The sequence below is a fragment of the Lactuca saligna genome, chromosome 4 (genome assembly GCF_052625555.1).
Source record: "Lactuca saligna cultivar CGN05327 chromosome 4, ASM5262555v1, whole genome shotgun sequence".
In the NCBI taxonomy this organism is placed as follows: domain Eukaryota; kingdom Viridiplantae; phylum Streptophyta; class Magnoliopsida; order Asterales; family Asteraceae; genus Lactuca; species Lactuca saligna.
In genome coordinates, this window is record NC_136420.1 from 135,013,500 (window position 1) to 135,040,723 (window position 27,224).

At 31.6% G+C, this 27,224-nt stretch overlaps 2 protein-coding genes across 3 annotated transcripts; one reads left to right on the plus strand and one right to left on the minus strand.

Moving 5' to 3' along the window:
* The first annotated feature begins 10,624 nt into the window (after positions 1-10,624).
* On the plus strand, positions 10,625-15,626 carry LOC145042845 (receptor-like serine/threonine-protein kinase ALE2). Of its 2 annotated transcripts, none has more exons than XM_078991345.1 (9): positions 10,625-11,111; positions 11,996-12,175; positions 12,258-12,305; positions 12,561-12,656; positions 12,933-13,304; positions 13,384-13,680; positions 13,757-14,149; positions 14,262-14,499; positions 14,802-15,626. In XM_078991345.1, the coding sequence occupies exons 1-9, from the start codon at positions 11,006-11,008 to the stop codon at positions 15,478-15,480; spliced, it is 2,409 nt and encodes an 802-aa protein (XP_078847471.1). In that variant the 5' UTR covers positions 10,625-11,005; the 3' UTR covers positions 15,481-15,626. The 2 variants fall into 2 exon arrangements, with proteins under 2 accessions (XP_078847471.1, XP_078847472.1); XM_078991346.1 differs by having other exon boundaries at positions 13,763-14,149.
* A 2,770-nt stretch (positions 15,627-18,396) lies between these two features.
* LOC145042846 (protein ROOT HAIR DEFECTIVE 3-like) lies at positions 18,397-24,034 on the minus strand. Its single transcript, XM_078991347.1, has 23 exons — positions 23,846-24,034; positions 22,961-23,110; positions 22,766-22,832; positions 22,593-22,695; positions 22,446-22,516; positions 22,291-22,354; positions 22,149-22,214; positions 22,006-22,053; positions 21,863-21,925; positions 21,706-21,762; positions 21,463-21,621; positions 21,313-21,381; positions 21,141-21,232; positions 20,972-21,050; positions 20,721-20,886; positions 20,532-20,656; positions 20,194-20,456; positions 19,933-20,029; positions 19,692-19,847; positions 19,430-19,534; positions 19,243-19,337; positions 19,053-19,149; positions 18,397-18,955 (listed from the first exon to the last, which is right to left on the minus strand). The coding sequence occupies exons 1-23, from the start codon at positions 23,847-23,849 to the stop codon at positions 18,737-18,739; spliced, it is 2,415 nt and encodes an 804-aa protein (XP_078847473.1). The 5' UTR covers positions 23,850-24,034; the 3' UTR covers positions 18,397-18,736.
* Positions 24,035-27,224: the final 3,190 nt, after the last annotated feature.

Sequence of the window (27,224 nt, forward strand, 5' to 3'; positions counted from 1 at the left end):
AGGACAAATTATGGAAGACTTTAAACTAATAAAGAATTAACTTTTTCTTTATTTTATAACTTATGGAATTAATTAAGGTTACATTATTTTTTTTTATATTTATTTAATGAAGAGACTCTTGGTCCTCCATAACTTGAGGACAAATTATGGAGTCATAACTCCAATTAATTAGAACTAGACTCTTCATTTTTTTGTAACCTTTGCCAATTTTATGAGTTTTATGAGTCTTTAATGTGACTCTTCATGTAACTTGAGGACAAGTTACACAAACACATTTTATACTCAACTCTTAGATTAAAATGGATTGAAAACAACTATTTCATTCAACTTTTCTATTAATCTAAGAAACTCATAAGAACAAGATAATTCAAATCAAACTTTTTCATGTAATTAGCCTAACCTTTAAACTAATACAAAACATGAATCTATTGACAAGTATCTTTGAAATTGGATTAGCAAGAACATTACCACAACAAAAACAAGTTTATAAGTTCAAAAACAACTTAGGGTAATGTTCCTAGTCCATTTCTAGCCAAAAAAACTCGAAAATATGTTGTCTGGGGTCCAACTCGTCGAGTGCATGAACACAACTCGGCGAGTTGGATGCATTTTGCCTTGGACTCGTCGAGTCCCTTCATGGACTCGGCGAGTCTGCTGGGCTGACAGCACCAATTTTGATTTTTCAGCTTCTATTGCAGGTATAACAAGAAAACAAGCCTAGGCTCTGATACCACTATTGGGTTATGAGCATTCTAACACTCCTAAGTGTACATGCAACCCTAAATACCTTGGATCTATGTTTTTCTCTATTATACATGCAAATATGAACATCCAAGGTATTATCCTAATCTAGCATACAAAACTATCAATATAACAAGATAGAATACATACCTCTTTGATGTAGAATGTCTTCATGAAGCTTGAGTGCCTAGTGCCCCAAGTGTGACACCTCAAATGGTTCACAATCATCAAAACACTTAGAATAACTTGAGAGAGTTCTACACTTCATGAAAATCAGCTAGCCCTTTCTTACTCTCACTAGTGGCCGATTTTTCCTCAAGAATAAGATGCTTATATAATTATACAATTAGGGTAAACCCTAATTGTCATGACTTTCCATTTCCTTGGATCCATGGGTTCAAATACACCATGGAGCATCCATGGAGCATCATATGGGTTTTGGCCCAACTAGATAATCCATGGAGCATTAGCCCACTATACAAGTATGGATGATTTACACAATCAACCCATATATTTAATTAGTCTTCTTTTGATCACTCAATTAATGCTAGATTAATTCTTGATCAATACTAATTAAATAATCTCATTATTCTTATTATTAATATACTAGAACTTATAATATATTAATAACCATAAGTGTCTTATTTCTCTCATTTAGTCTATCCAAGTGCATGATGGTATGCAACCCAAATGGACCATGCCGGGTCGGGTCAAGTCTTACCAATTATAGTTATGGACTTAGACATTAATCCAACAGGTCGTTCTAGTTCCGAATGGCCATGCATGTGGATAAAGCTTGAAGCTTTATGTGATGTTTTCGTCCCTAGAGTCCAAATCTATGGTTTGGAGGCATTACACTTGCTTGGAAGGGACTGAATGAGTTGAGACTAGGAAAACTCGACGAGTTGCTTGTTCAACTCTATGAGTTGAGTCGTGGTCCCCCTACCTTTCTGATCACGGAGAAAACCCGGCGAGTTGTAGAGATGACTCGGCGAGTTGGCTGGGGTTTTCTCAAGTTTCTGAAGACTGAATGGATTCGACGAGTTCAAGGATAGACACGATGAGTTTTTTTAAAAAGTATCAATTCTGTAAAAGGAAGAACTCAGCGAGTTCAAGGGTGACTTAACAAGTCGACTGGGAAACTATCGATTCAGTTGATAGGAGGAACTCGACGAGTTCGTGAAAGAACTCGACGATTTGGATCGAGATTTCAGAGTTTTATGATTTATGGAACTCGGCGAGTTGAGTCAACCCAGAATGTTGAATGTTGACTTTGAATTTGACTTTGACCAAAGTTGACCCTTGGAGAGTTATGAAGTGCAGAATAGGTCCTAAAAGGTAGTCCCACGTAATGGTTTGAGCCCAAACTGGAAAATTGGGCCATTGATGGGTTTTCATGAATTTTATAATATGGACCTTGATGGGTCGGGGGTAAAACGATCATTTCACCCTAAGTAAGGATTAAGGACCATGGTTGAGACCCGATTGTTAAATGGGTGATATTTTGGATATTGATATCTTAGGGAGTTATCAGGGCAGCAGCTAAGGATTTTCACAGTGGGCTTTAGCATTTGAGGTGAGTTACCTTTCAGTAGAAGTGGGTCGAAGGCACCAAGGTCGGCCCACTAGTAGTTGATTATAGTTGAGATGATTGTCTTTGTGATAATTGTTGGGTATGCCACTATCTATTATGTGCTATGTGTTAGTATGCTATGAGATTATGTGATAGTGGTAGGAAGGGTGAGATAGACCCCGTTATCGATTGTAAGGCCCGATAGGGTTGGTCGGGCACCCAGATATGCCTGGCAGTATGTTTATGCTATGTATTATATGGTAATGGTAGGGGTGAAATAGTCTCTGTAACTAGTTGAAATAAACTGGAGGGTAGGTAGAGCACCCAAATATGCATGACAGGGTAGGTCGAGCACCTAGATATACTTGGTAAGGTAGGTCGGGCACCCAGATATGCCTGACAATAGGATTATGATATGTTATTATGTGGTAGTGGTAGGCATGAAATAGTCCTCGTAACTGGTTGAAATAAACTGTAGGGTAGGTCGGGCACCCAGATATGCCTGGCAGGGTAGGTCGAGCACCCAAATATGATCGACAGGGTAGGTCGGGCACCCAGATATGCCTGACAGGGTAGGCCGGGCACCCAGATATGCCTGGCAGTATGAGATTATGTGGTATAATAGGGGAAATCCCTAAGCTTCATGCTTATGGTTTTCAATTTTGGTTTTAGGTACTTCTTCTTCAAAAGGAAAGGAGTCGGCATGATCGCAGCGCATCACACTATGTTTTTCCACACATGAGATCTTTCGGAATTGTACTTTGATGTTGTTTTATTATGACATGTTATTGTCTGATTTTTGACACTTGGGTTTGATTATGATTTGAATGACACTGATGATGTTTTCAAACTACTGTTTTTATATCTTATTGAACTAAAATGGAATTTTTAGCTATGAATTTTGGGATGTTGAATATTACATGTTTAAGCAATTAAATAACGAGAAAAGTAGAAAATAACAAAGTGAGCTAAGAGTGAAGGCAACACACATATTTTTTATCAGCCAAGTCAACCTTCTCATTGAACCTAATTATGACCTGCTTATCTCAATCTAGGTGACTCGTCAAAACCACTTTCCAACATAAAACAATAAAATTAATATTTTAAATTAAAATAGACATAACCAATAGAACTGAAAGTGAAAAACATAAATAATGTAGTGCTAATTATCATAACCCAGATCGTCTGCTGGATAGAATAGATTAACTAACAGCGACAACGTCAAATTTATAAATTAAAAAAAATAGGGTTCAAGTTGGATCGATTCCATATTAGCATGTAGATAAACAGCAAATAATAGAGTTGTAACTTGTAGTTTAAATTTACCTTTTAGGAACATACGAGGCAATATCTCCCCTTTTGCTTTCACCCCATGAAGAAAGAATAAATCCTTAAGAAGTAAGGAAACGATTAAATTGAAGCTAATAGGCATAACGATAAACTAATAAAATAAACAAAGATGTTGAGAGTGTGAGAAGTCAAGGGGAAGTGGTCGTAATTTAAAGAACAGAGAAAAAATTGCATAAAGTTAATCAAAATCTACCTGCTGACTAAAATCCTAGAAATATAAATTAACAACAAAGATATGAAATTATAAAGGACCTTAAATACATAATAAAGATGGAGTCGGCGTGAAAAGGAAGTTAAGAGGGTAACTCAACCACAATTAAGGGGATGTGGCGGTAAATTGGACTCCAAGAGTGGCAAACAACTTTGGGGGAAACGCCACCACCAATAAGGAAAACCCACCGCCAAATCTTCTGCCTCGGTCAGGCTGACCAGAAGCAAGCAGGTAGCCAACTTTCATCGGAAGCCAAACAGCGCCATTTTGAAAACCTAGTGTCACGTCAAGCGTATGTAGAGTTAATGGGATTTTAAGCATCCAAGCAAGTATCTTACTTCCAGATGACAGAGCAAACAATAATCCAACTTACAACAATATGATGGAGGCGTGAGGAGTGGTCGGTAGGAAGCTGCTACGTAGACAGTGTAATTTTGCAGTATAGGTAAATGATATATATATATATGTGTGTGTGTGTGTGTATGTATGTATGTGTGTGTGTGTGTTTTGAAGTTAACATCTTATGTAGCTTCTTACATGAAGATCTTCTTCTGAATTTATTATCACATGTACATTCTATTAGTTCCTATTAAGTATTCTTAGAATGTCCTTATAGTAATCTGGTGACTTACCCATGTATCTTATTGGTATCTAATGATATGTTCATAGCACGATCATATACCTTGTCTTATGCATAATATGGAATAAATGATGGATTCATTTTCCAAGCAAATAGAATGTAAATCATTTTATGTAGCTCAAACATGTGGGCTAGGTTATTTTGAGGTAGGCTCAAAATGGTACCATGTGGCAATACCAAGATTCCTCCAAATGAATCTTTTATCTTGAGAATATAGTTTCCCATGATTATGTATGCCTCATTTATACAATATCAGGAATATCATTATAGCTCCCACAAGTTCTTAGTAAACACAAATGTTATCTTCATTTTGATATAAAAGCATACCTTTTGTTTCATATTAAAATGACAATTCCAACCTTGAGATGTTTGATTTATATATCCATAAAAAGGATCTTAAGTCCTACACATTTTGTTATGATGACATGGACTAAGAAAACCTCCAATCTAAACTATATAGATATCTTCAAGTATATGTCTATTAAGAAAAGTGTTTTTTCTTGAAATCTATTTGTCATATCTCATAATAATAATATGTAGTTATGGTAAATAATATCCTTGGTGATCTAATCACATCCACTTATGAAAATATTTGATCACGGTCAATGACATGAGTATCATAAATACCATAGCCAAGGACTTGAGTATGAGAAAATCCTTTTATAACAAGTCTTTGCTAAATGTGTATAGGTATTCATGTATGTATTCTTTTGAAAAGAATTACTTACTCTTTCTAGCCTTACTATAGGGAGGAAGATTAATCAAGATCATACTTGATTATAATACATGGATTACATCTTAGTGTTCATGAATCAAGGTTATTTATCAAATTCAAGATTTGACATAGCATTTTAGTTGTTGATGGATTTTTCAGAAACCATCAATGAGAGATTCCACATTTCTCATGTTATCGATCATTTTCTCCAGATATGTGAATAGTTTGTCATTATTAATAGATTTTATTCATGTTTAACAACTCCTTGTTGAAACTAGTGCAAACTATTGCTACATCAGGCTATGTTCTTAATTTGCTTCAAGTTCCATGTTCCTCTCACTTTCTTTGACATTAAAAGCTTGATTTCTAATAACTTAGCTTTCATAGGAATAAGAGAAACTTATTCTTGGTGGGTTTGTATAAATAATCTAAGCAGCCTTTTAGAGTATTCTAGAAATATGTAATCAATAGATTTTAGGTTTAGAAGCTTTGGGCCAACATAGGCTTCAAATCCACAAAACATTAAGTAAGATAAGGATCGAGCCATTCCGTACAAAATCTTATAAAATGTTTTATCTACTTATTAGTTGGTGTTTGTATTCAAAATCTTAATCCACCGGTTAGAAAGTAAACCATATCTAGTAATGTTTAGATCATCCTTTATTATCATAAAGGCTTTAACACTTCTACTAGTTTGTATCTCAACTTTATATTTGAAAACTTCAACAAATGTTTCAAAATTATGTTTTAACATGTAAAATATAACTATAAAGATTTTAGTTGTTAATAAAGTTGATTTGGTATCTTGTGTTGAATCTTATACATTCATTAGAAAGGAAGTCGTACATCATAGAAAAGTTTTTTAGTTTTCTATAAAATTCTTGTTAATTCAAATAATGTGTTTCACTTTTACATGTTTTGAACCAACTTCCTGAATATTTAATTATGTTAAAAAGCCCATAATTGGTCGCATTCTTGGTAGTGAATGTTGTAATTAAATATTGTCACGAGTATTGGTTGATTTACGATAGTTCTTTTGGGCATTGCAATTGAGATTGCGGTAATACTACATGAGTACTTAAAAATTGAGATTTTAAGTATTGGAACAATGCGCACTTAGATATTACTTCATGGATCAAGTCATGAGTAATTTCTAAGATGACAATATATTTTATTTTTCAAACCTATAAACATATAGATTTTGTTTACAAAATTTGTTGTGCAATGGTGTGTTCCAATGCTATCGGTAGCTGGTAATCATAAAGGGTGTTTCCATGCATGATTTTATGAGTGCAAAAAAAACTTAGTTGAAGTTTATTTGTTCCTTCTAATTACTGGGAAGCAATACCTATGGGCCCCTCGATGATTTAGTTTTGACATCTGATGTGTTTAGTCGATCCCTTACTAAATTGATGTTTTTGATTTAGTTGTCAAATGTAATTTTAGAGAAGTTAATCGGGAAATAGAATGTTGAGCAATGAGATTGACTCATATACATGACTCATGTTCATAAAGATATCTAGAACAAATGAATAAATTGATCACTTGTCTAAGGACCGAATTCTAATCAGAGTTTGGCAGAAGCATAGATGACTACTCTTTGTTAATCATTAGCGAAATATTTTGATTGCAAAAAGTTGACGACCTTTACAAGTAGGAGACTGATGGACATAATGTCCAAGGTTATTAACGGTTTTGGTAATATTTCTAATAATAGTTGGGTCCTTTGGGGTTGGCCTTATGACCCAAATAGCATAAAGAAAGGGATATTATGAAAAATCTTGTATGCCAAGAGTCATTATAAAATGATAGTGCTAGTGACATATGATCCTATAGGGTCACACCTTATAGCATGTTACTACTAATTCTATATTTATTAGTATGATTTGATTATTAATAAACATTATCAACACTTGTATTTAACTGGAAAAATATTATTTTATGAAAATAATATTTTCTAACATATTGAGAATTATTGTTTCTATGAAATAATATTAAAGAGAACAAAACTAGTGAAATATCATATGGCATGATTTTAATGTTGTGGACAAACCTTTTGGACACTTTGAGTAAATACTTGGTTTGTTTTCGGCTAGCTAGTTGTTGGTAAAGTAAAAGAAACTTCAATTTTTGTCTCCCTTGCATTATGGCCGAAAATCCATAGGCATGGTGTGGGATTGCTTTTGATTTGTTCAATACTTTACGCCATACTTGTAAGAAAAGCCTTACTCCTTCACTTTATGGTCTTGACTTTGTATACATTGGATGATATATAAAGAGGACTTTCTAGTGAATTAACTTAGTTTTTTCCTTGCTTTCTTCCCTTAGTTAGAGCTGCCAAAACCATAGCTTTTGGCTTGCTCCTTCCCTTCATTCTTCTTGTAATTTGATGCAAGATTAAAGGCTTTATGAGTTGCTCTTCTCTTTGAGGTTTATTTGGTATGAACCTTAAGGCTTAAGAGCAACATATATACAAGTGAATACTAACATCTTTGGTGGTATTTTCCTGCTTGAGTGAATACATTATAGATGACTTCTTCTTAGAGTTATGATATCATCTTCATCAACTTCCTAATTACCAAAAGGAACCAAAGTCTTTAAAGCTTGTAAACTTCATCTTTCCTTTGGTTATGTTTTAATATTTCTAAGTCTTGAAAAATGCTCATTGGTGGGTTAACATGATTTTAATTCATTCAATTATAAAAAGCTTTCGTTGTTAATTACGTCAATTTTGTCACTAAAAATAGAGTATTTTTAATTAAAAAAACAAAGATTAATAATGTGTTAATTTATTATGGAATTAATAAATAAATTATAAATTATTTTGGTAATTAATTAAAAGTGATTAAATTAATTAAAAGTCTTGAATATTACTTAGTCATAAGGATTCATTGGAATATTCTAGAAGCCTCCGAAGAGCATAGGGTGGATGGTTTTCATGTTGGATATGGGTATGGTCGGTTTGAATCAGATAAGGATAAACCCTAGAGTTTGTATCCATAATATGAGATTCTAACAACTACCTATGATTAGAGGTGGCAAAAACTGACACGACACGAAATAAACGAGTTTAGGTAAGATATTTCAACCCGTTTAATTAAACGGGTTGACACGAGATGACACGAAAAATAAATAGGTAAGGTTATGGTTGAGAATTTCAACTCGAATATGACTTGAAAATAACATGTTTATATGTAAGTTTCCTAAATATTTTAAACAAACTCGAAAGACCAAAAACCAAAACAATACGTAAAAGAAAACCTTTTGGTTGACTCGTTTTGTAATGTGGAATACACTTAGCCATCTTAGTCAAGAATTTCATTTTCAGTTTTTTTGTTATCACCCAAATTACACAGTCCCCTCAACCATTCCCTCCTCCTCATGATCCCTCTATTCACCTATCCAAATCATATTCTTTCAACATGTTTAATATTTCACCCTCACATGCCACGACACATTTTAAGGTATACCCCTAACCCGAAACCCGACACAGACTCGATGCGAAAATAAACGGGTTGACATGACACAACATGTTAATTAAAAGGGTCGGGTTAGGCTCAAGTTGTCTCAACCTGTTTACTGTTTTGACACGACACGTTTGCCAAGTCTACCTATAAATAAATTATTGGTAAGCCCTAGAGCCAGTTAATCTTTACTTTTGTTGTTTTTTAAAGTATGTAGCTATAATAGTAAAACATAGTTTCTAGGATGTATGTACACTTAGGTATATCAATTTTTGGTTTTTCTGCTACCTTTAGATAGTATATTTGATACTATAAATCCGCAACATAATGAGGCTAAGACAAACTCTACAAGTAACACACATAAGTCCAGAAACCATCAGGTATGGTTTCGTTTGGTCATTTTTGTGATGTTTTATGGTTCTACGAATGTGGTTAATGTATGGTACAATGTCACTTTTATGGTTACACATAGTCTTTGTTAACTATGTTTATTATATTTTGATACCATACATTCATATTTTGTACTTCAGTAACAATTACAAGACATAATGGATGCCAAAGTAATTTAGACTTCATTAACAACATAAGTTCATTACTCATGTCATCTGAACTTACAACAAAACCCCCATTTTCTAGTAATACCCAACTTACAACAAAACCCTTCATTTTTCAGCCAATACATGTGTTATAATAATAATAATAATAATAATAATAATAATAATAATAATAATAATAATAATAATAATAATAATAATAAAACCATTTCTAATTATAACCTCTACGTAGACCATATAAAACAATCATGAACATGAACCAACTTGCAAATAGATAGATTTTCATCTTGAAAGCTTCATCCTTCAATGAATAGCATTGTGCCTCTAACATTGATACTTTTTACTAGTCTATTGCACCCCTTGCACCGTGCCTCCAGCATGTTGATACTTCTTACCGGTCCATTGCATCGTGCCTCGAATGTAGTCATACTTCTTAATAGTCCAGGTATGATGGCTTTAGCATACATGGGTAGGTAACCCACCCGATAACCCACAAACAAATTCCTTCATAAGGCAAACATAAAATTGTCTGCTAGGATTCAATGACGTCCATATAATTCACCATTACAAGCTTTCCACAAAAACAAACCACCATTTCGTATGTAAGATCTAAAGTAATAAGGCGAAGAAGAGTGAAGTTGGGGAATATCATCACAGTGGGGTTTGGACTTTTTCTTGGAAAAATACATACAACATGGACCATTTTGCAGTTTTGTATATGTGTGTGTAGGTTTAGGTTCTATGGAAAACAAAAAACCCCTAAAAATGCATAAAAAAAAAATACTTAGAGATCACAAAACTTTTTTTTGAATTTTTTTATAAAAATCGCAGCTTTTTATAAAAATTCGCTGAAAAAAATATATATATATATATATATATATATATATATATATATATATATATATATATATATATATATATATATATTGTAAAAAAAAAAAGTTTTTTTTTTCAAATTTTTTTCAACGATTTTTTCTTAAAAAATGTCAAAAAAAAGTTTTGTGATCTCAGTATTTTTTTTATGCATTTTTTATGATTTTTAGGGTTTTTTTGTTTTCCAAATAACCTTTCCATATATATATATATATATATATATATATATATATATATATATATATATATATATATATATATAAAGAAAAAGGAAATAAAGAGAAAAAAGCTAAAGAAACTTGCTTTTTTCAAAGATTGGATGATGTGAATCTTCAAATAGATAACTACTTAAATGGAATATTAGACAACAAAAGTCAAATTAAACCAAATAACAGACTAATCAAATTTAAAAATCCAATTTTTCTTGCTAGACTTCAACTAACATCTCACTAGGAACAAGACTGATCCTTTATTGAGAGCATTCAAATAATGATAAAAAAGAAAATCAACATCGAATGCCCCCACTTTCTCTCTCTCTTACTTTCTTTCTCATCAATTCATCACTCATGGTACGAGTCCTATTCCACTACTAAACTCATGAATCCATTATTGCTTTTCGGGAATGAGGGTGAGAATGTTATTGATTTCCCCTGTTTATCAGAGCAAACACCCTTTTGATTATAGATGTCCAAAGACATCACCATTCCATTAATAGCAAAAACTAATTATAAACTTGGCAAATTTGGAGCTTTTCTTCTTCCAGTAAACAAATCTGGTCTTTCCACCCCTACATCTTGCAAGAAGAAGCTATGGGTGGTAGATTAAAAGTGTTTATTCCAATTCTTGATTGTGGGGATGATCCAAGTTTGAAGCCCTTGTTATGAATGTCATGTTCGTTTTGCTTGTTAATGGGGTTTCAAGTGATTCTCCGGTTGATCACATTCTTGATTTTATTTGTCGGTGGTAATTCTTTGGCTCTTAGATCTGCAGGTAACTTCAAATTTCTTGAAAATATTTTGATTCTTTAACTGTTTTATATGTTAGCCATGGGGATCCATGATCATAATTCTATGTTCTTGATTTTCCTCACATGGGTTTTCTTGAAATTGTGATTTTAGGGTCAAATTTGATGGAGAATGCTAAAATTCTTATAGATTTTCATCTTCTTTGGTGAAATTTATACTGAAATTCATGCTGTTCATTTAACCAAAGTTCTTGATATTCTTATTCTTGATTCGAGGAAAAATGATCCCCTTATTTACATATTACTTTCTGCTTTACATTATTATTATTCCATCTATTCAATGCATTCTAGTCTACATTTTAATTTTATAGTACCTCCATAAAGATACACAGATCGTAACCTTTTGATTGGTATTTAATGTTTTCTAGTCTTGTAGTGATATAGTATAATCGTACAAAATACAATTTTGACTTTTTTAATCGAGTAATGAGTTATTTTGACCACAAAATTTGACAATAATGGGGCTTGTTTTGTGAAAAAATTATAATCTTTCTTGCAAATTTTATCGGAAAATTTTAGTTTTCAATTATTAAAATCGAAAACTGTACTTTTTCTTTTTTGGGACGGTGGTGCTGAGTTAGGTATTGTAGTGCTCCGTGAAGTCAATATCACATGATTAGAGATGCATCACTAATTTGACGTTTTGGTCAAAACATTCATAACTCTAATTTGAAATTTGCCATGGTTTCTAATTATTTATTTCTATCTTATTGTTATTTAATATGATTAATTTACATTTTCCACATATTACATATACTTTCGCTTATTTGAAATACATTCATATCAATTTCAAAACCTAAAAATATCTCATTTGATTTGAAAAGTCAAAACCTAAACATTCGGTGTGCAGATCATGGTGTTCCACCTGCATCAAGCCCCACTAAAATTCATGCAACGAAATGGATGAAACGAGGTTTTAGGCCTTTTTCTAGCACATCTTTCCAGAGATATCATCATGAAAGATCGAAAATTAACCATATTGCCCCTACACCCTTGTACCAACTTCAACCACCAACTTACGCCCCACAAGGTTAGTTTTGTCATTACAGAATATCCCGAAAACTAGTCATTATGTTAAGATTTCTCATTGACTTTATGATCATCTTGAACAGTTCCATTTGCTCCTTCACCATCACCCGTTGATCCAACTAACCGATTTGGTAAATTTATATAGCTTTAATCTTTTTATCATGTCAACAAATGTTTATTCTTATAAAAACAACTTACAATTTAATTTCGTTTTGGTTTCTATTTGTACATAACAAAACTTTTTGAATGTGTCATTTCAATTTTTCCTTCAAGTCTAGTAGTCTACCATTACAATGTTGTGTTCATTCCTTTCATTTGTAATTCGTTTCCATCATAATGAGCAATAAATTAATGTTGTTACGTTGGTATTATTATTATGTTCAAAGGGCCAATGATATCTCCATCAAGCTACTCGTTGACTAAGAATACAGCTCCTCCCCCAACTCCGGTTTTCACGCTACCTCCACCACCTCCCAATGAAGGTAAACCACCAGAAAGTTTTGTTCACAAAATACCCTAAAATAAAGGAATTTAACAAAACGTTTACTTGCTTTGTATTTTTTTGAAAACTAGTAGTATTTTTCAATATCTTACATAATTCATTACTCGATATTAACCCCTTTTTTTGTTGGAATAAAAAATTAGATTAAAAACATATATGAATAATCAACTACGTCTCACATACATTTATCATTTTGTTATTTATGTTCATCTTCTTAAAGGTCAAAATTATGAACACGGTTAAATTTTACGTGTAGATTGTACAACAGTGACCTGCGTGCAGCCGCTGACATACACGCCGGCGGGGTCGCCGTGTGCTTGTGTGTGGCCGATAGAAGTTCGACTACGCCTCCTTATTTCTCCATATACATTCTTTCCATTAGTTGCAGAACTCGCTAAAGAAATCTCCACCAGTCTTTCACTCAATGTAAGTCAAGCCCGAATCATGGGAGCCAATGTCGCCGGAGAGCAGCTTGACAGAACCATCGTTCTCGTCAATTTGGTACCTCTGAATCAAAATTTCGATCCCGACACCGCGTTTTCGATCTACCAAAAGTTCTGGAAGAAACAAGTTTCGATAAACAGAGCTCGATTTGGAGTTTATGAAGTCGTATCCATTAGCTATCCAGGTTTTACGCACTTACTATCTCATCGTCTAAATGAAGAGCTTCAGAAACTTGATTTTGTATTATTTTGATCTGAAAATAGGGCTTCCACCTTCGCCGCCGTCGTTGCCTTCCAATTCCGATGTGACAATCGGTCAATCAGATTCTGTAAACAGTGATAGAGGAAGACCGTTGAAGCCTATCGGAGTTGACATACCCAGAAACGGGAAGGAGGATAAGAGCAAGCCAAATGGAAGCATCATCGCGGTGGTGATTTTATCGTCTGTTACAGCTTTTGTTGTTCTCATCGGAGCCTTGTGGCTTGTCTTGTTGAAATGCGGATGCTGTTCTTCCAATCCCCGAACAGAGAAAGACCCTCGTGGACATACGAAACCATCAGGTAACCCTATGTTCCATTCTTTAGTGATTTCATTCCATCAAACACTAGCTATACGAAGCAATTGACACTTGATTAGGTACAGGAGAATCGTTGATAGTTGGAAGCAGGAAAAGCTCGACATCAATGTCATTTAGCTCAAGTTTAGCAGCATACACAGGAACAGCGAAGATTTATAGTTTGAGCGAGATGGAGAGGGCTACTGATACCTTTGATTCGAGTAGAATACTTGGAGAAGGTGGTTTTGGAATTGTTTATAGCGGTGTTCTTGAAGATGGGCGGAAAGTTGCAGTGAAGGTTCTTAAGAGAGATGACAGGCAAGGAAGTCGTGAATTTTTAGCCGAAGTGGAGATGCTGAGTCGTCTTCACCATAGAAACTTGGTTAAACTGTTGGGTATTTGTACAGACGACCATTTTCGGTGTCTCGTTTACGAGCTTGTTCCAAATGGAAGTGTAGAATCTCATTTACATGGTGAGTGACAGAGTAACCAATACGATCCACTGAGATTCAGTCCTGCGTTGCTCAGATTTGTTGAAAGAAAATGACCATAATTTTTTTTTTTTTTTTTAAAATGTTTCCTTAGGTGCGGACAAGATCCCCCCGCTAAATTGGTGTGCTAGAATGAAGATTGCCCTAGGAGCAGCTCGTGGTTTAGCATACTTACACGAAGATTCAAGTCCACGTGTCATTCATCGAGACTTCAAATCAAGCAACATTTTGCTCGAAAACGATTTCACCCCTAAAGTTTCGGATTTCGGTTTGGCTAGAACAGCATTGGACGGACATAAGCACATATCAACACATGTCATGGGAACTTTTGGGTACGTCACCTCTCGGCTATCCCATCTCATCTGGCTTTTATATATGTTGCAGTCTCCCCTCCTTCCCATATCTAACATGGTATCAGAGCAAGTGTTTTCCATCTCTTTATATATATATATATATATATATATATATATATATATATATATATATATATATATATATATATATATATATATATATATATTGGAGTCTCACCTCTCTCGTTTTGCTCTACATATCTAATATGGTATGAGAGCTTGGGTCTTTTTATATATATGTTGGAGCCTCACCTCTCTTTTTAACTGCTAACTTTATACAGCTACTTGGCACCGGAATACGCAATGACGGGCCATCTTCTTGTAAAGAGTGATGTTTACAGCTATGGAGTAGTCCTTCTCGAGCTTCTAACAGGGCGAAAGCCAGTGGACCTATTGCAGCCACCCGGTCAAGAAAACCTAGTCGCATGGGCTCGACCACTTCTCACAAATAAGGAGTCGCTTGAGTCAATCATTGACCATGACATCATAAACTCAAACACCCCATTCGATAGTATACTCAAAGTAGCAGCCATAGCTTCAATGTGTGTTCAACCAGAAGTATCTCACCGCCCGTTCATGGGTGAAGTGGTTCAAGCCTTGAAACTTGTATGCAATGAGTTTGATGAAATAAGAGAAATGACTCCAAGAAGTAGGAGCCATGGTGAAGAGGGTGATTTTGAAATGATGGATTATTCAGAAGAGACTGGAAGAGAGATGACAAGTGGTGGGTATGAATATGATATGGAGATTGGATTTCAGGGTATGGATTTGAGGGGTGGGAGGATTCAGAATGTGGAGGGGTTGGAGTCTGAATCATTTAGACGTCAGTTTAATTCTGCTCCTTTGAAAATGGAGAGGAAGAAGAAGTTCTGGAGACGATTAAGAGGTTTGTCTAGAGGAAGCATGAGTGAACATGAACATGAACATGAACGTGATCATGGGTTTTCTTCTAATTTGTAAAGATTCAAAGATATAGGTTTGATTCAGGGATGTTTGGATGTGGATTTTGGAGATATATAGAATAATCAGAATCAGAATCAGATAATTAAATGTAATAAAACCTACTGTAAACATTCTGTTTGGATTGGTGATAAGTTGTTTAAGTATTTGATAAATGTTGATTATTTAACCAGTTAGATAAATTATCAAAAAGATATTCAATTTATTCAAAAATTATAAACTTATTACAGCAAGTATTATTCTAATATTCTAATAATTAGTTGCATAAGTACATCCAAATACCTTCCTCTATTTTATCAGCTCAACTTCAACCTTATAATTAAAATAACTCAATTTGAGCGATGTTTTATTGTTAACAGGTTTGATTTGGATAGTGTAAAAAAATTAGTTAAAAAGGTCAAGAACAATTAACCAAAAAATGTACCAAGTTTTGTCATATTGTTTTGTTATTAGTCATTGCGCTATTATTTTAACAACAGTTTTTGTACACTTTTATATCCATATGTTGTAGGACCCTTTTTGTTTTTGGATCAAACTGTTAAATTTATAAAAATGACTATTATACATTTGCTCTTATGTCTTCATCTTTCTCATCAATAACCCTAAAATCAAACCAGGTTTTCAAATGTCAAACCCCAAACAATCATACCATCACATTCTTTTTTAGACATTTTTTTGATTTATTTATTCAAAAAGAGTAAAATTTATCACTTATATGTGAATACAAATGTAAAACTTTTTTGGGTAGTCGATCCGAAAATAGATGCAACCTTTCTGGTAAAGTAATTTAGTACTCTTTCCGATCTCTTTTTGTCGGGTCAAAGATCACGTTTGTTGCTTTCAATGATCTAACTACTACAGTTGACATTAATGCCACCGACATATTGCTTCAACATGTACTTTTTTTTTTCTTTTAAATCAAATTTTTAAAAAAAAATTACAAAATATAAACTTAAAGCTATTATTTTAAACAAAAAAAAAGTAATTCAAAAACTACTTCAAGCATTTTAATTTTATTTCACATCATTTTACATCAGTAAAAAAAAAATTGACGTTTTTACTTAACTAAACTGCAATTTTGGTCCCTGTGGTTAGCAAAAGAGTATGGATGGAGTCCAAAAATTTTCCAACTTGCACCACTGATCCAAAATCATAAACTTTTTATGGATTTGATCCTTGAACAACTTGAAATGACTCTTTTACCTTTTCCATTTGTATTTTCAATTTTCTTTATTAATTTAAATATTTAGAAATAAAATAAAATAAAATTCTACTCCACTCACCCAATCATTCCACCGGTATCCCCCCTCTCTACTAGCTCTTTCTCACACACACTTACACTCACACACCAATAACTAAATCCTTCATCTTCTTTCATAATCAAACCCACCCACCAAATTCTTTCTAGTCTGCTCAAAACTCTTGCTATTACCTGTCATCTCCAAATTTTAAAGATGATGGCGATGATTTCGAAGAAGACCCATATCCAAATATTTCTCCCAAATCAAACGAGTTAGACTCGTTTGCCTAAAATTCCCCAATTGCATGGATTATTTAGTGGATGGGACTGGATAGTGAGATAATGATTTGGTGTTGCTCAACAGGAGAAGAAGGGAGATAGAAAGAAAGTCAAAGAGAAAGAATGAGGTGTCTAATCTACTAGCCTGCGTCCAATTATCATTCCTCTTAATTTCAATCCATATCTATCTCTTAGAGGGTCATTGTACCTCTCGATTTTTTCTGATGCTCAAGAACCTAAGCTTTCAAACAAGACATAGTTGTGAAATCGATATTAAAACCAAGAAAGAAGTAAGAAAATCAAACCTAATTGTATATTTATTTATTATTTTGATATGTTTTATGTGAAAATGGTGAGATTTCTAGAAGAGCTGAGAAATTATTCTCACTGCCATTGAGAATGTTTTTAAGAATAAAAGCAAGAGTGGTAGCAAATGATGCAGATCTGGAACCCCCCTCCTCCATTATCTGGTGTATGCATATGTATAACCCTCCATCTTCATTTATTATTGATCCGGAACTGCTACTACAACGTGGCAATTTCATCTAGTTAAAAGTATTTATGGGTAGCTCAAGGTGAGAAGACAAAAAGAGGTTATTAGAGGGAGAGCGTATGTGAGAGTTTGTGTGTGGGTGAGTGTTTACATGAAGAAAAGAATAGATCAAATAGATGTTGTAGGTTCTTGATTTTTTTTTTTTGTTTATCGATGATGGAAGGTGTGGGTCGGTGTTGGTGGTGGAGGATCTGTACTACTGCAATAGTGGTTTGAGATCGAAGGAAAAACATGGTGGGGGATTAGAGAGAGAGAGAGAGAGAGAGAGAGAGAGAGAGAGAGAGAGAGAGAGAGGTAACGGTTGGTAGGGGATGGGATAAGATATGAGTTATTTTCTTTTTACTTTTTTTATATTAAAAAGATATTAAAATAAATATCAAAAATACGAAAAAGAATTAAAAGAGTAAAATAATCTTTTCAACTTTTTCAGAGACCAAAACCACAAGAATTATTTTATTTTGGACTAATGGTGCAAGTTGAAAACTTTTTGAACTCCATCCACACTTTTTCGCTAACCACAGGGACCAATTTTGCAGTTTAGTCTTTTTACTTTATATTGCACATCATTTTACATCCGTAAAAATTTACAAATACTTTCACCGAACACTACATAAATAAAAATTAAACAGCTTACAGCTTTAAGCTTAAAGCTAGTTTTGTAAAACATCCCCTAATGTTATGTCCGAATCAAAACCAGAACAATAAAAAATCATTAGCAAAATCAAAACACAAGCCATCCTAAATCATTAACTTCAAATTTTTATTAGAATAATACCAACAAAAAACACCAAGTTGTTCAAGTTTGAAAAAACTAACAAAGCAATTTAAAAAATAAATAAATAAATAAAAATAAACGATTCCAAACCATATATTAAACGACCAAATCCAACACAAACTAGAAGAACACAGCCACATTATACCCAACGTATACAAGTCACTTACAAATCCAAAATCACAAGTTTTTCCCCCCCTTGATACAACCAAAATCGGCCAAATCTATGATGACAAAAAGAACACGCAAATACAAAAATATACGCATATCCTATTAAAACTCTATTACCTTCTCACATGTCGTATCTTTTGAAAAAAAAGCCCATGACACGTTTTTTTATCCGCCAAAATAAACAAGTTTTTCATAGATACAGAGAGCGGGTTATTGGGTTTGGGTGAGAAAACGATGTTATTCATAAATCTTTGTTGTGTGATCTTGATGTAGGGCTACTGTACTCCATTTCAATTTCATTAGTCACCTCAGATGAAGCAGTTGATGAAAAACCACTTGTACTCCCTTGAATACTTTGTGGTGTTGGGTTCACAGGCCTTTCCCCTTGTTCTGCTAATTTTCTAAGAAGATTCGTCACTGTTGGAATGAATTTTGTTGATAGTGACAAAATCCCTGGAAGCTGTAACCAAACCAAAAGGGTATTTTAGGAAATACGATTTTTATATAATTTAAATGGTGTGAGTTTTTGTTTTTTGAAAGTTGAAATGAAAACTCACAGCGCCGTTTCGGAATTCACCAGATATGTCTAGTTGGACCCATAAAGCTTTTGCAAGAAGGTAGCTTACGAATATAACAAGCAGCCATAAAGGATTCCTAACCCAAAAAAAAAAAAAAAAAAGGAATTTAATATCAGTGGAAGTGAGAATAGAAGACTGGTTTTATTTAATGTAAAAAGACGAAAATAACCTCAAAAGAGTCATGAACTCGTTGAATCCAAGCACCACCATGGCAGCGATAGCCCATGGAGGTGGTAACCAGTTGTTATTGCGTTTATTAGCTTCCTGAAGAAACAATTGCAGATAAAATTACGAATCTACCCTCACAATTCAATCTAAATAAATATCAAAGATTTTTAAAAAAAAAAAAAAATTACCTGGGAAGCTATAGCTTGAGTGATTGTATATTCGGTTTCTTTTTGAAATTGGCTCCACAAGGATTTGCATTGAACAGGAGTTATGAGTGTTTTTGTAGCTGGAACCTGGACACAAGCAAGCGAATATAAATAAAATGCGCAAAAGAAAATAGTAAGCAAAATTTTTTTCTTATGGGTAGATTTATATAAGTAGAATATTATTATTATAATAGGAAAATTAAAAATGAAAGAATATATAATAAAGAAACTAATGAAATTGTACCTCTTCCCATGTGCTTGAGGCCAATGGGTCTGAAAGGGTAGTCTTATTATTAGTGGCTTTTTTAGGATCCACTAATGCAAGGACTAAAGTGTCCCCAATTGTATCATTTTCTTCATCCAAACGAATTGCAGCCAACACAGAGAGCAACTTTAAAGACTGAATGAAACATAAATATAAATAAATTAACAAAAAAATAATAATAGATTTAACATGAAATTTAGTTTAATGAAATGATTCTTACAGAAGAGCGAGCCATTTTAGTTATTGCTCGAATATCTTCCTTTCCAGTCCAGACTCGTGGCATTGAATCATTATCATGGTTGAAAATCGATGTAAATCTGTAGAATGTTTTTGGAAGGAAAGGAATTTGTTAAAGGAATTGGAATATAAAGGAATCACAAAGGTATGGTGAAATCCATCAAACATGGAATTTGAAGGATTCCAACAGAATGGAATGGAATCCCGAATTCCAATTCCGCTGAATAAAACATGCATACAGTACCTTTCTTTCATACGATACAAAACTTTAGCAGATTCTTCTTTTGTCTTCCCTTCAACTACCCCTCTTGCGTAATTTTTCAATTTCAAAATCATATCCTCTTTTTCTTCTTCATCCATTTCAAAACCAGAAAGTGCAAAAGAGAATTCGGAAACAGCTTTTTCAGTTACTTGATGAAGAAGTTTCCTTATTGCAGCCCATGTATCATCACTACCACCTTCTAGAAGAGCTTCAACTGGACCATATAATCCCTCTTTCAATTTCGTCTACAAAAAAAAATGCATAAATTCACCAACAAGATTTTATAACACTTGTATAATTTACAAATTAATATTATTTACCTCATATAGTGCATTAAGTTCAGATAGTTTAGCTGTTCTAACTTCAAGAATATGTGAATCTAAATCACGTGAAAATTTATCTCTTATTTTAGACGAATCCCACTTCGCTTGTTTGATAATTGCATCTGCGTTTGAATGAACATTAGTCAAATATCTAATATACATAAAAGGGTAAATTTGGAAATATACCTTCACATTGTTCTTCAAATAGTCTTGAGAATTTTGCAGTGTTGTCACGTACAGCAACTGCAAACCCTTGTCCACCATTCAATGCATCAATAAGAGCTTTTTTGAAGTTTTCCAATGTCCCGGATCTTATATGTTCCAACATTAATTGGTAGGCTGGTTGAACAAGCTGAATATAATTTTAAAAAAATAATAATATAAATAAATAAAAATGAACAAGAATCATATCAACAACCAATAAGAAAAAACATTACTTGCAACAATTTCTCTTCCAATTGCTTTCTCTTTGCAGATCTAACACTATCTTCAAAGTAAGTTGCCTCTTCATCATAACTGAAACGAAATATTTATAAATAAATAAATAAAACTTCCATATTAATGCTTTCAAACGAGGTTAAAAAGGGAATTTTTTATTATTATTACCTGGATAAAGATTTGTTAAGTAATGAACTAAGCTTCTTTCCGAAGCCTGACACATAACTAGATTGTACAGCCTCTTCTAATTCAAGCCAATTCTGCAAAATTTATTTAATTCAAGTATTTTAAAAAAATTAACATTTTAAAATAATTTGTTACCAAAATATTAAATATGTACCTCGTTTGTAACAAACGAAGCATATTTCTCATTAGCAATTTCTTCACATCGTACAGTTGCCACCATCACCTGAAAATTTGACAAAAAAATTTAATATCTTTTTACAATATGTCAAATTTTATTAAAAAAAAAGTGTAAAATTATTATTACCTTGTGAGCTGGAAGATCAAGGTCTTTGTTCTCCTTGATGACTTTCCAAATTTGTTGTGCACTGAAGGAAAAACCTGAAGCAGGAACTACCCCTCGCCTATCACCTGCTAAACCACCAGGGGCAATGGAATGGAAAAACTTTTGCCTCAAATCAGCCACCTTCAAAGACAGGAAAGTAAATAAGTAATATAAATATAAATATCTCAAAAGGGTATGATTGTAAATATTTGAAAAGGGACATACCTGCTCTTTAAATTGTTCTTCCTTCTCTTCATAACTAGACAGTGCAACAACTTGAACCTGGTAGATATGAAATTATTTATATAAGGAAAGAGTAAATATACAAAAAAAAAAAAAAAAAAAGATCGAAAATTTGAAATGTTATATTTTGGCATCTTACATTGAAAAATTCACTCAGTGGGGTGTGTTTGTGGGCTTCTGGCTTAGGAACAGAATCCCATATCTACAGAAAAATAACATATCATTAAAAGTTATACGTTTATGAAATAATAAAATATATACGAAAAAGACAAAAAAAGATACCTTCTGGATATCTTCCCTCAAGACAGGCTCTAGGTTTTCAAGAGGTGTCTGTAGAGAAATAAAAAAGAATACTTGCATCAGATTATATAAAATATATGTATACAGCAGTAAGATAAAAGAGACAAAAAAAAAAAAAAACTTACCCTTGTTTTATCGCGAATAACAAACATTAAAGTTGTTTTACGTGGACTAAACAACCTCAACATAACCTGATCAATAAACAGTTCATAAAATATGTATATAAGTAATAGTATAACTATAAATATATAGGTGCAAAAAACATACCTGGAAAACAGTTTTCAGAAGAGGTTTATTTGCAGCCTGCTCACGCCCAATATCATGACACCACCTATATAACACAAATTGATCAAAAAATTAATAATTTATATCCACAAAAAGTTATGATTTTTCCAATTTATATAAGCAAGCAGTAAACTTACATGTTTATAAGCACTATATCTGAAACAGCAAGTGCAAAAAGTGCACTCTGTTTTTCAAATGCAGTATCATCCTGAAGAAGCAGAATAATGTTAATAAAATAAAGCAAGAAAATAGAAATAAGAAAGAAAATAAAAGTTCACAATCACCTCTCCTCTCTCTCTTCCATCAGTGCCCTCAAGATCCATTACAATGGTGCAAGGTTCAATAGCAGGACATCTTGCTATCCAAATACCTTTAGTGGTCTGAGACCTGTTAAAAGAGAAATCAGCAAATTGTATGCCAAGAAAATAAAATAAAAAGAAAGAAAAAGAAAACATGCCTTCCCCTATAAGCATCCATTTCCCTGAAGTTGGTATAAAAAAGATTATTTAGAAGTGTGCTCTTCCCTGTCAAATTGCATATATACAACAATGTCAATGGATATATTAGTAAAAAGTTGAATACCCCTACAAAACTGCTAATAATTTTCAATAAAAAAAAAAAAAAAAAAAAGACCTAGTCTTTGAATTCATACCGCTGCTCTGTGGGCCCATGATAGCTACAACAGCATAAGAAAGTCCACATTCTGCCAGTTTGACTTGTTTGATAAAATTATCAAGTCCAGCTGCATTGAAAGTACCATCCCCATCTATCAGGTGTGTGGAGCAACATTCAGCTTCTCTATCTGAAAAACAGATCACTTCCATGGTTACAAATGAGTTGGGAACTTTATATAAACTTATGAACTTTCAAACTAGTTTCAATTCAGAAGCATAAGTTCACATGATCTAAAGTTTAAGATTTTGATTGATAGTAAGAAGAAGATAGTTTTATTACAAACCCTTGAGTATTCATAACCTAATTGTTACTGGTTACTATTGCTAATGGCAGGTATTGCTCATTCTTATCTATGTTTTCAAGGAGGGAAAGCTTAAATTAGCTAGGCAGGTTATTGATTTAGGTTCACTTCACCTTGTTTCATCGATAATTTTTCCAGATCCAATCATGAACACGGTTTTTAGTCAATGACTGATTTGCAAACTCTCGTGTTTTGCATGATAATGAAAAAAGAGATAAGCGAAATCAATTAAGTCGATGAAAGATCCGACATGGTTATGCTTCTGTCAGAGAACACTACAAGCTTAAGTTAATAATCAAATTTGAGTCAAACCGAATTCAAAACAATAGCAATCAATAGCACCGAACCACTAACTAACATCAAAATTGAAGCACAATCACAAAGGATTTGAAATTTCAAGCGTTACAGGACTAAAATAGTATCACTAAGAAGCGATTTAACTGCATCGATTGAATCAATCATTTGAATACTAAATACTAGGGTTCTGACTTGAAAACTGAAGAAGAAAATCATTAGAATTCAAAATTAGAGATAGTATTCTACATCAAATGAACAGCTTACCCATGGAGAAGAGTTAGAGCTGGGATTTGATCTTCGTTTTTTGAAAGAAGAAAGAAGAAGCAAACAGCGTGCGATCTCAGACAAGTATAAATCCCCTCTTAATTTGTGTTCTTGGACTTCTTGAAAGGTGGGCGTCACACCACTGTCTTATGATATTCAAGATTTTCTTTGGAGAGAAGTAATTGAGAGTAATAATAGGCATGTAAATACATTAAAGCGGCTGTATACATTATTTTTCAATTATGTCGTTGAAAACTTAAAATAAATGTTATATATATATATATATATATATATATATATATATATATATATATATATATATATATATATATATATATATATATATATATATATCTTTACTAATTTATAAAAGAAATCCTACTATTTCTATAAATAGATGCAATAAAATAATATTATTTTTTTAAGACGTTCAACTCTCTAAACATAAAGTACAACTAATCATGAATAAAATAATATTAAATTTTAATCTGATTACCTTTCAAATCTTATCTCTTCCAAAAATTTGACCCGATCTCTTATCCAATTAAAATAAAACAAATAATCCATTATATAGGCCATTTTATTTGTAATTTTTTTAAGCTTTATTTATTGTTTATGCCCTCTAATCGAAATTGACCAATTAGTTGTAAAATCAAATACTTTGTTTAATATTAAGAAAAAATATCTATGTATGATTTATAACTAATAGAAAATTAGTATTCCATTTGTTATTCATGTTCCATGAAATATGGTTGTATTAAGTTTATTATTTTTCGGTTTAAAACTTTAGATATTAAAGTGGATAATAGGATATATCCGTTTAGACTAATCTGTATCAAGCAAACCGGGTTATTAAGATTAACTTTGATTCTCCCTTTTATTAACTTTATCAATACTAATAAAGGTATAAGCAAGTCACTTCGTATGGATGTGTCCTGATTTCTAAAATGAAGGACTATAAACGTACACTACACACCAAAATATTTTGTTTCTTTTGTATTGCGAGGGTTACATTTATTTGTTGCCGTAAAACCGATCGATAACAATATGCATATGTTTTGTGTTACTTGAAGTCTAACATGTTTCCGTATAGAACTTATTGCTGAATGAGAAACTATTTTTCGCCGTCGCTTTGCGCGGGTCTACGGCTAGTATATATATATATATATATATATATATATATATATATATATATATATATATATATATATATATATATATATATATATATATATATATATATATATATATGTTCAGGTTCATTTAAAAATCATTTTAATTTTGTGAGACCGTAAGATCAAATCTAAAAATAATTTTAAAATGCAAAATAAATGAAAAAAAATCCAAAAATACTTTTTTTAAGTATTATTTTCGGAACTTGAATTAACTAAAAAAAATAAAAAAAAATCCATTTTTTTTAAATACGTGAAATATTCTAAATATAATATTACACTGATATACTCTAAAAAATAGTTTTAAAATGCAAAATAAATAGAAAAATCTAAAAATTCTTTTTTTAAATATTATTTTCGGAACTTGAATTAACTAAGATTTTTTTTAAAAATATGTGAAATATTCTAAATAAAATATTACACTATACATATTCTAAAAATAATTTTAAAATACAAAATAAATGGAAAATCAAAAAATTATTTTTTTAAATATTATTTTCGGAACTTGAATTAACTAAAAAAAATAAAAAAATAAAAAAATGTGTCTCACGGTCTCAAAAAATTAGGTCGTCTCACATGAACCTAACTATATATATATATATATATATATATATATATATATATATATATATATATATATATATATATATATATATATATATATACACTAGCCGTTTACCCGCGCAAAGCGGCGGACGACAAATAGTTTGTTTCGACAATTAATTTCTTTTCGATGGAGAATTCAATCATTAGTTTGTTTTAGGAAACATATCATATTAAAAATAAAGAAAATTCATGATATGATCAAATTATAGAGTGTTGAGTATTTATATTGATGAAAAAAGATCTGGTCAAAACCTTGGAAGAGCAAATTTATAAGAGTTTGTTTAAATTTTAATATTATTTTATTAGTGATTACTTGTACAATTAGCTTAATGATTTCGACGTTTTAAAAAAATATTATTATTTTATTCAATCTATTTTTAAAAATAGTCGGATTTGTATTATAAGATATATAGGTTTAGGTTCATTTGAGACCATTCTAATTTTGTGAGACCGTGAGACCAAATCTAAAAATAATTTTAAAATGCAAAATAAATGAAAAAATCCAAAAAAAAAATTCAATATTATTTTCGGAATTTGAATTAACTAAAAAAAATAAAAAAAATCCCGTTTTTTTTTAAATGCGTGAAATATTCTAAATAGAATATTACAGTGACATATTCTAACAAATAATTTTAAAATGCAAAATAAATGGAAAAATCTAAAAATTCTTTTTTTAAATATTATTTTCGGAACTTGAATTAACTAAAAAAATTTTTAAAAAAATCCTATTTTTTTTTAAAAATACGTGAAATATTCTAAATAGAATATTACATTGTACATATTCTAAAAATAATTTTAAAATGCAAAATAAATGGAAAAATCAAAAAATTCTTTTCTTAAATATTATTTTCGGAACTTGAATTAACTAAAAAAAATAAAAAATAAAATAAAATAAAAAATAAAAAAATGCGTCTCACGGTCTCACAAAATTAGACCGTCTCACATTAACCTAACCCTATATATATATATATATATATATATATATATATATATATATATATATATATATATATATATATATATATATATATATATGTTCAGGTTCATTTGAAACCATTCTAATTTTGTGAGACCGTAATACCAAATCTAAAAATACTTTTAAAATGCAAAATAAATGGAAAAATCCAAAAAAAATTAAATATTATTTTCGGAATTTGAATTAACTAAAAAAATTTTAAAAAATCTCGTTTTTTTTAAATACGTGAAATATTCTAATAGAATATTACACTAATATATTCTAAAAAATAATTTTAAATTGCAAAATAAATGGAAAAATCTAAAAATTCTTTTGTTAATTAAATATTATTTTCGGAACTTGAATTAACTAAAAAAATAAAAAAAAAATTTTAAAAATCCGTTTTATTTAAAATACGTGAAATATTCTAATAGAATATTACACTGTACACATTCTAAAAAATAATTTTAAAATGAAAAATAAATGTAAAAATCCAAAAATTCTTTTTTTAAATATTTTTTCGGAACTTGAATTAACTAAAAAAATAAAAAATATATATATAAAATATAAAAAAATGTGTCTGTTCTATTAGAATATTTCACGTATTTTTAAAAAAAAAATGGAATTTTTTTTAGTTAATTCAAGT

Excerpts from the sequence above, each read along its gene's own strand:
- LOC145042845 (XM_078991345.1), top strand. The coding sequence starts at position 11,006 with ATGTCATGTTCGTTTTGCTTGTTAATGGGGTTTCAAGTGATTCTCCGG. Across the intron at positions 12,657-12,932 it reads TCCACCACCTCCCAATGAAG|ATTGTACAACAGTGACCTGC; the intron begins GTAAACCACCAG and ends TTTTACGTGTAG. Across the intron at positions 14,150-14,261 it reads TGTAGAATCTCATTTACATG|GTGCGGACAAGATCCCCCCG; the intron begins GTGAGTGACAGA and ends ATGTTTCCTTAG.
- LOC145042846 (XM_078991347.1), bottom strand. Across the intron at positions 21,051-21,140 it reads CTTAACAAATCTTTATCCAG|TTATGATGAAGAGGCAACTT; the intron begins GTAATAATAATA and ends ATTTCGTTTCAG. Across the intron at positions 19,338-19,429 it reads CTCAAGCTATAGCTTCCCAG|GAAGCTAATAAACGCAATAA; the intron begins GTAATTTTTTTT and ends TTGTTTCTTCAG.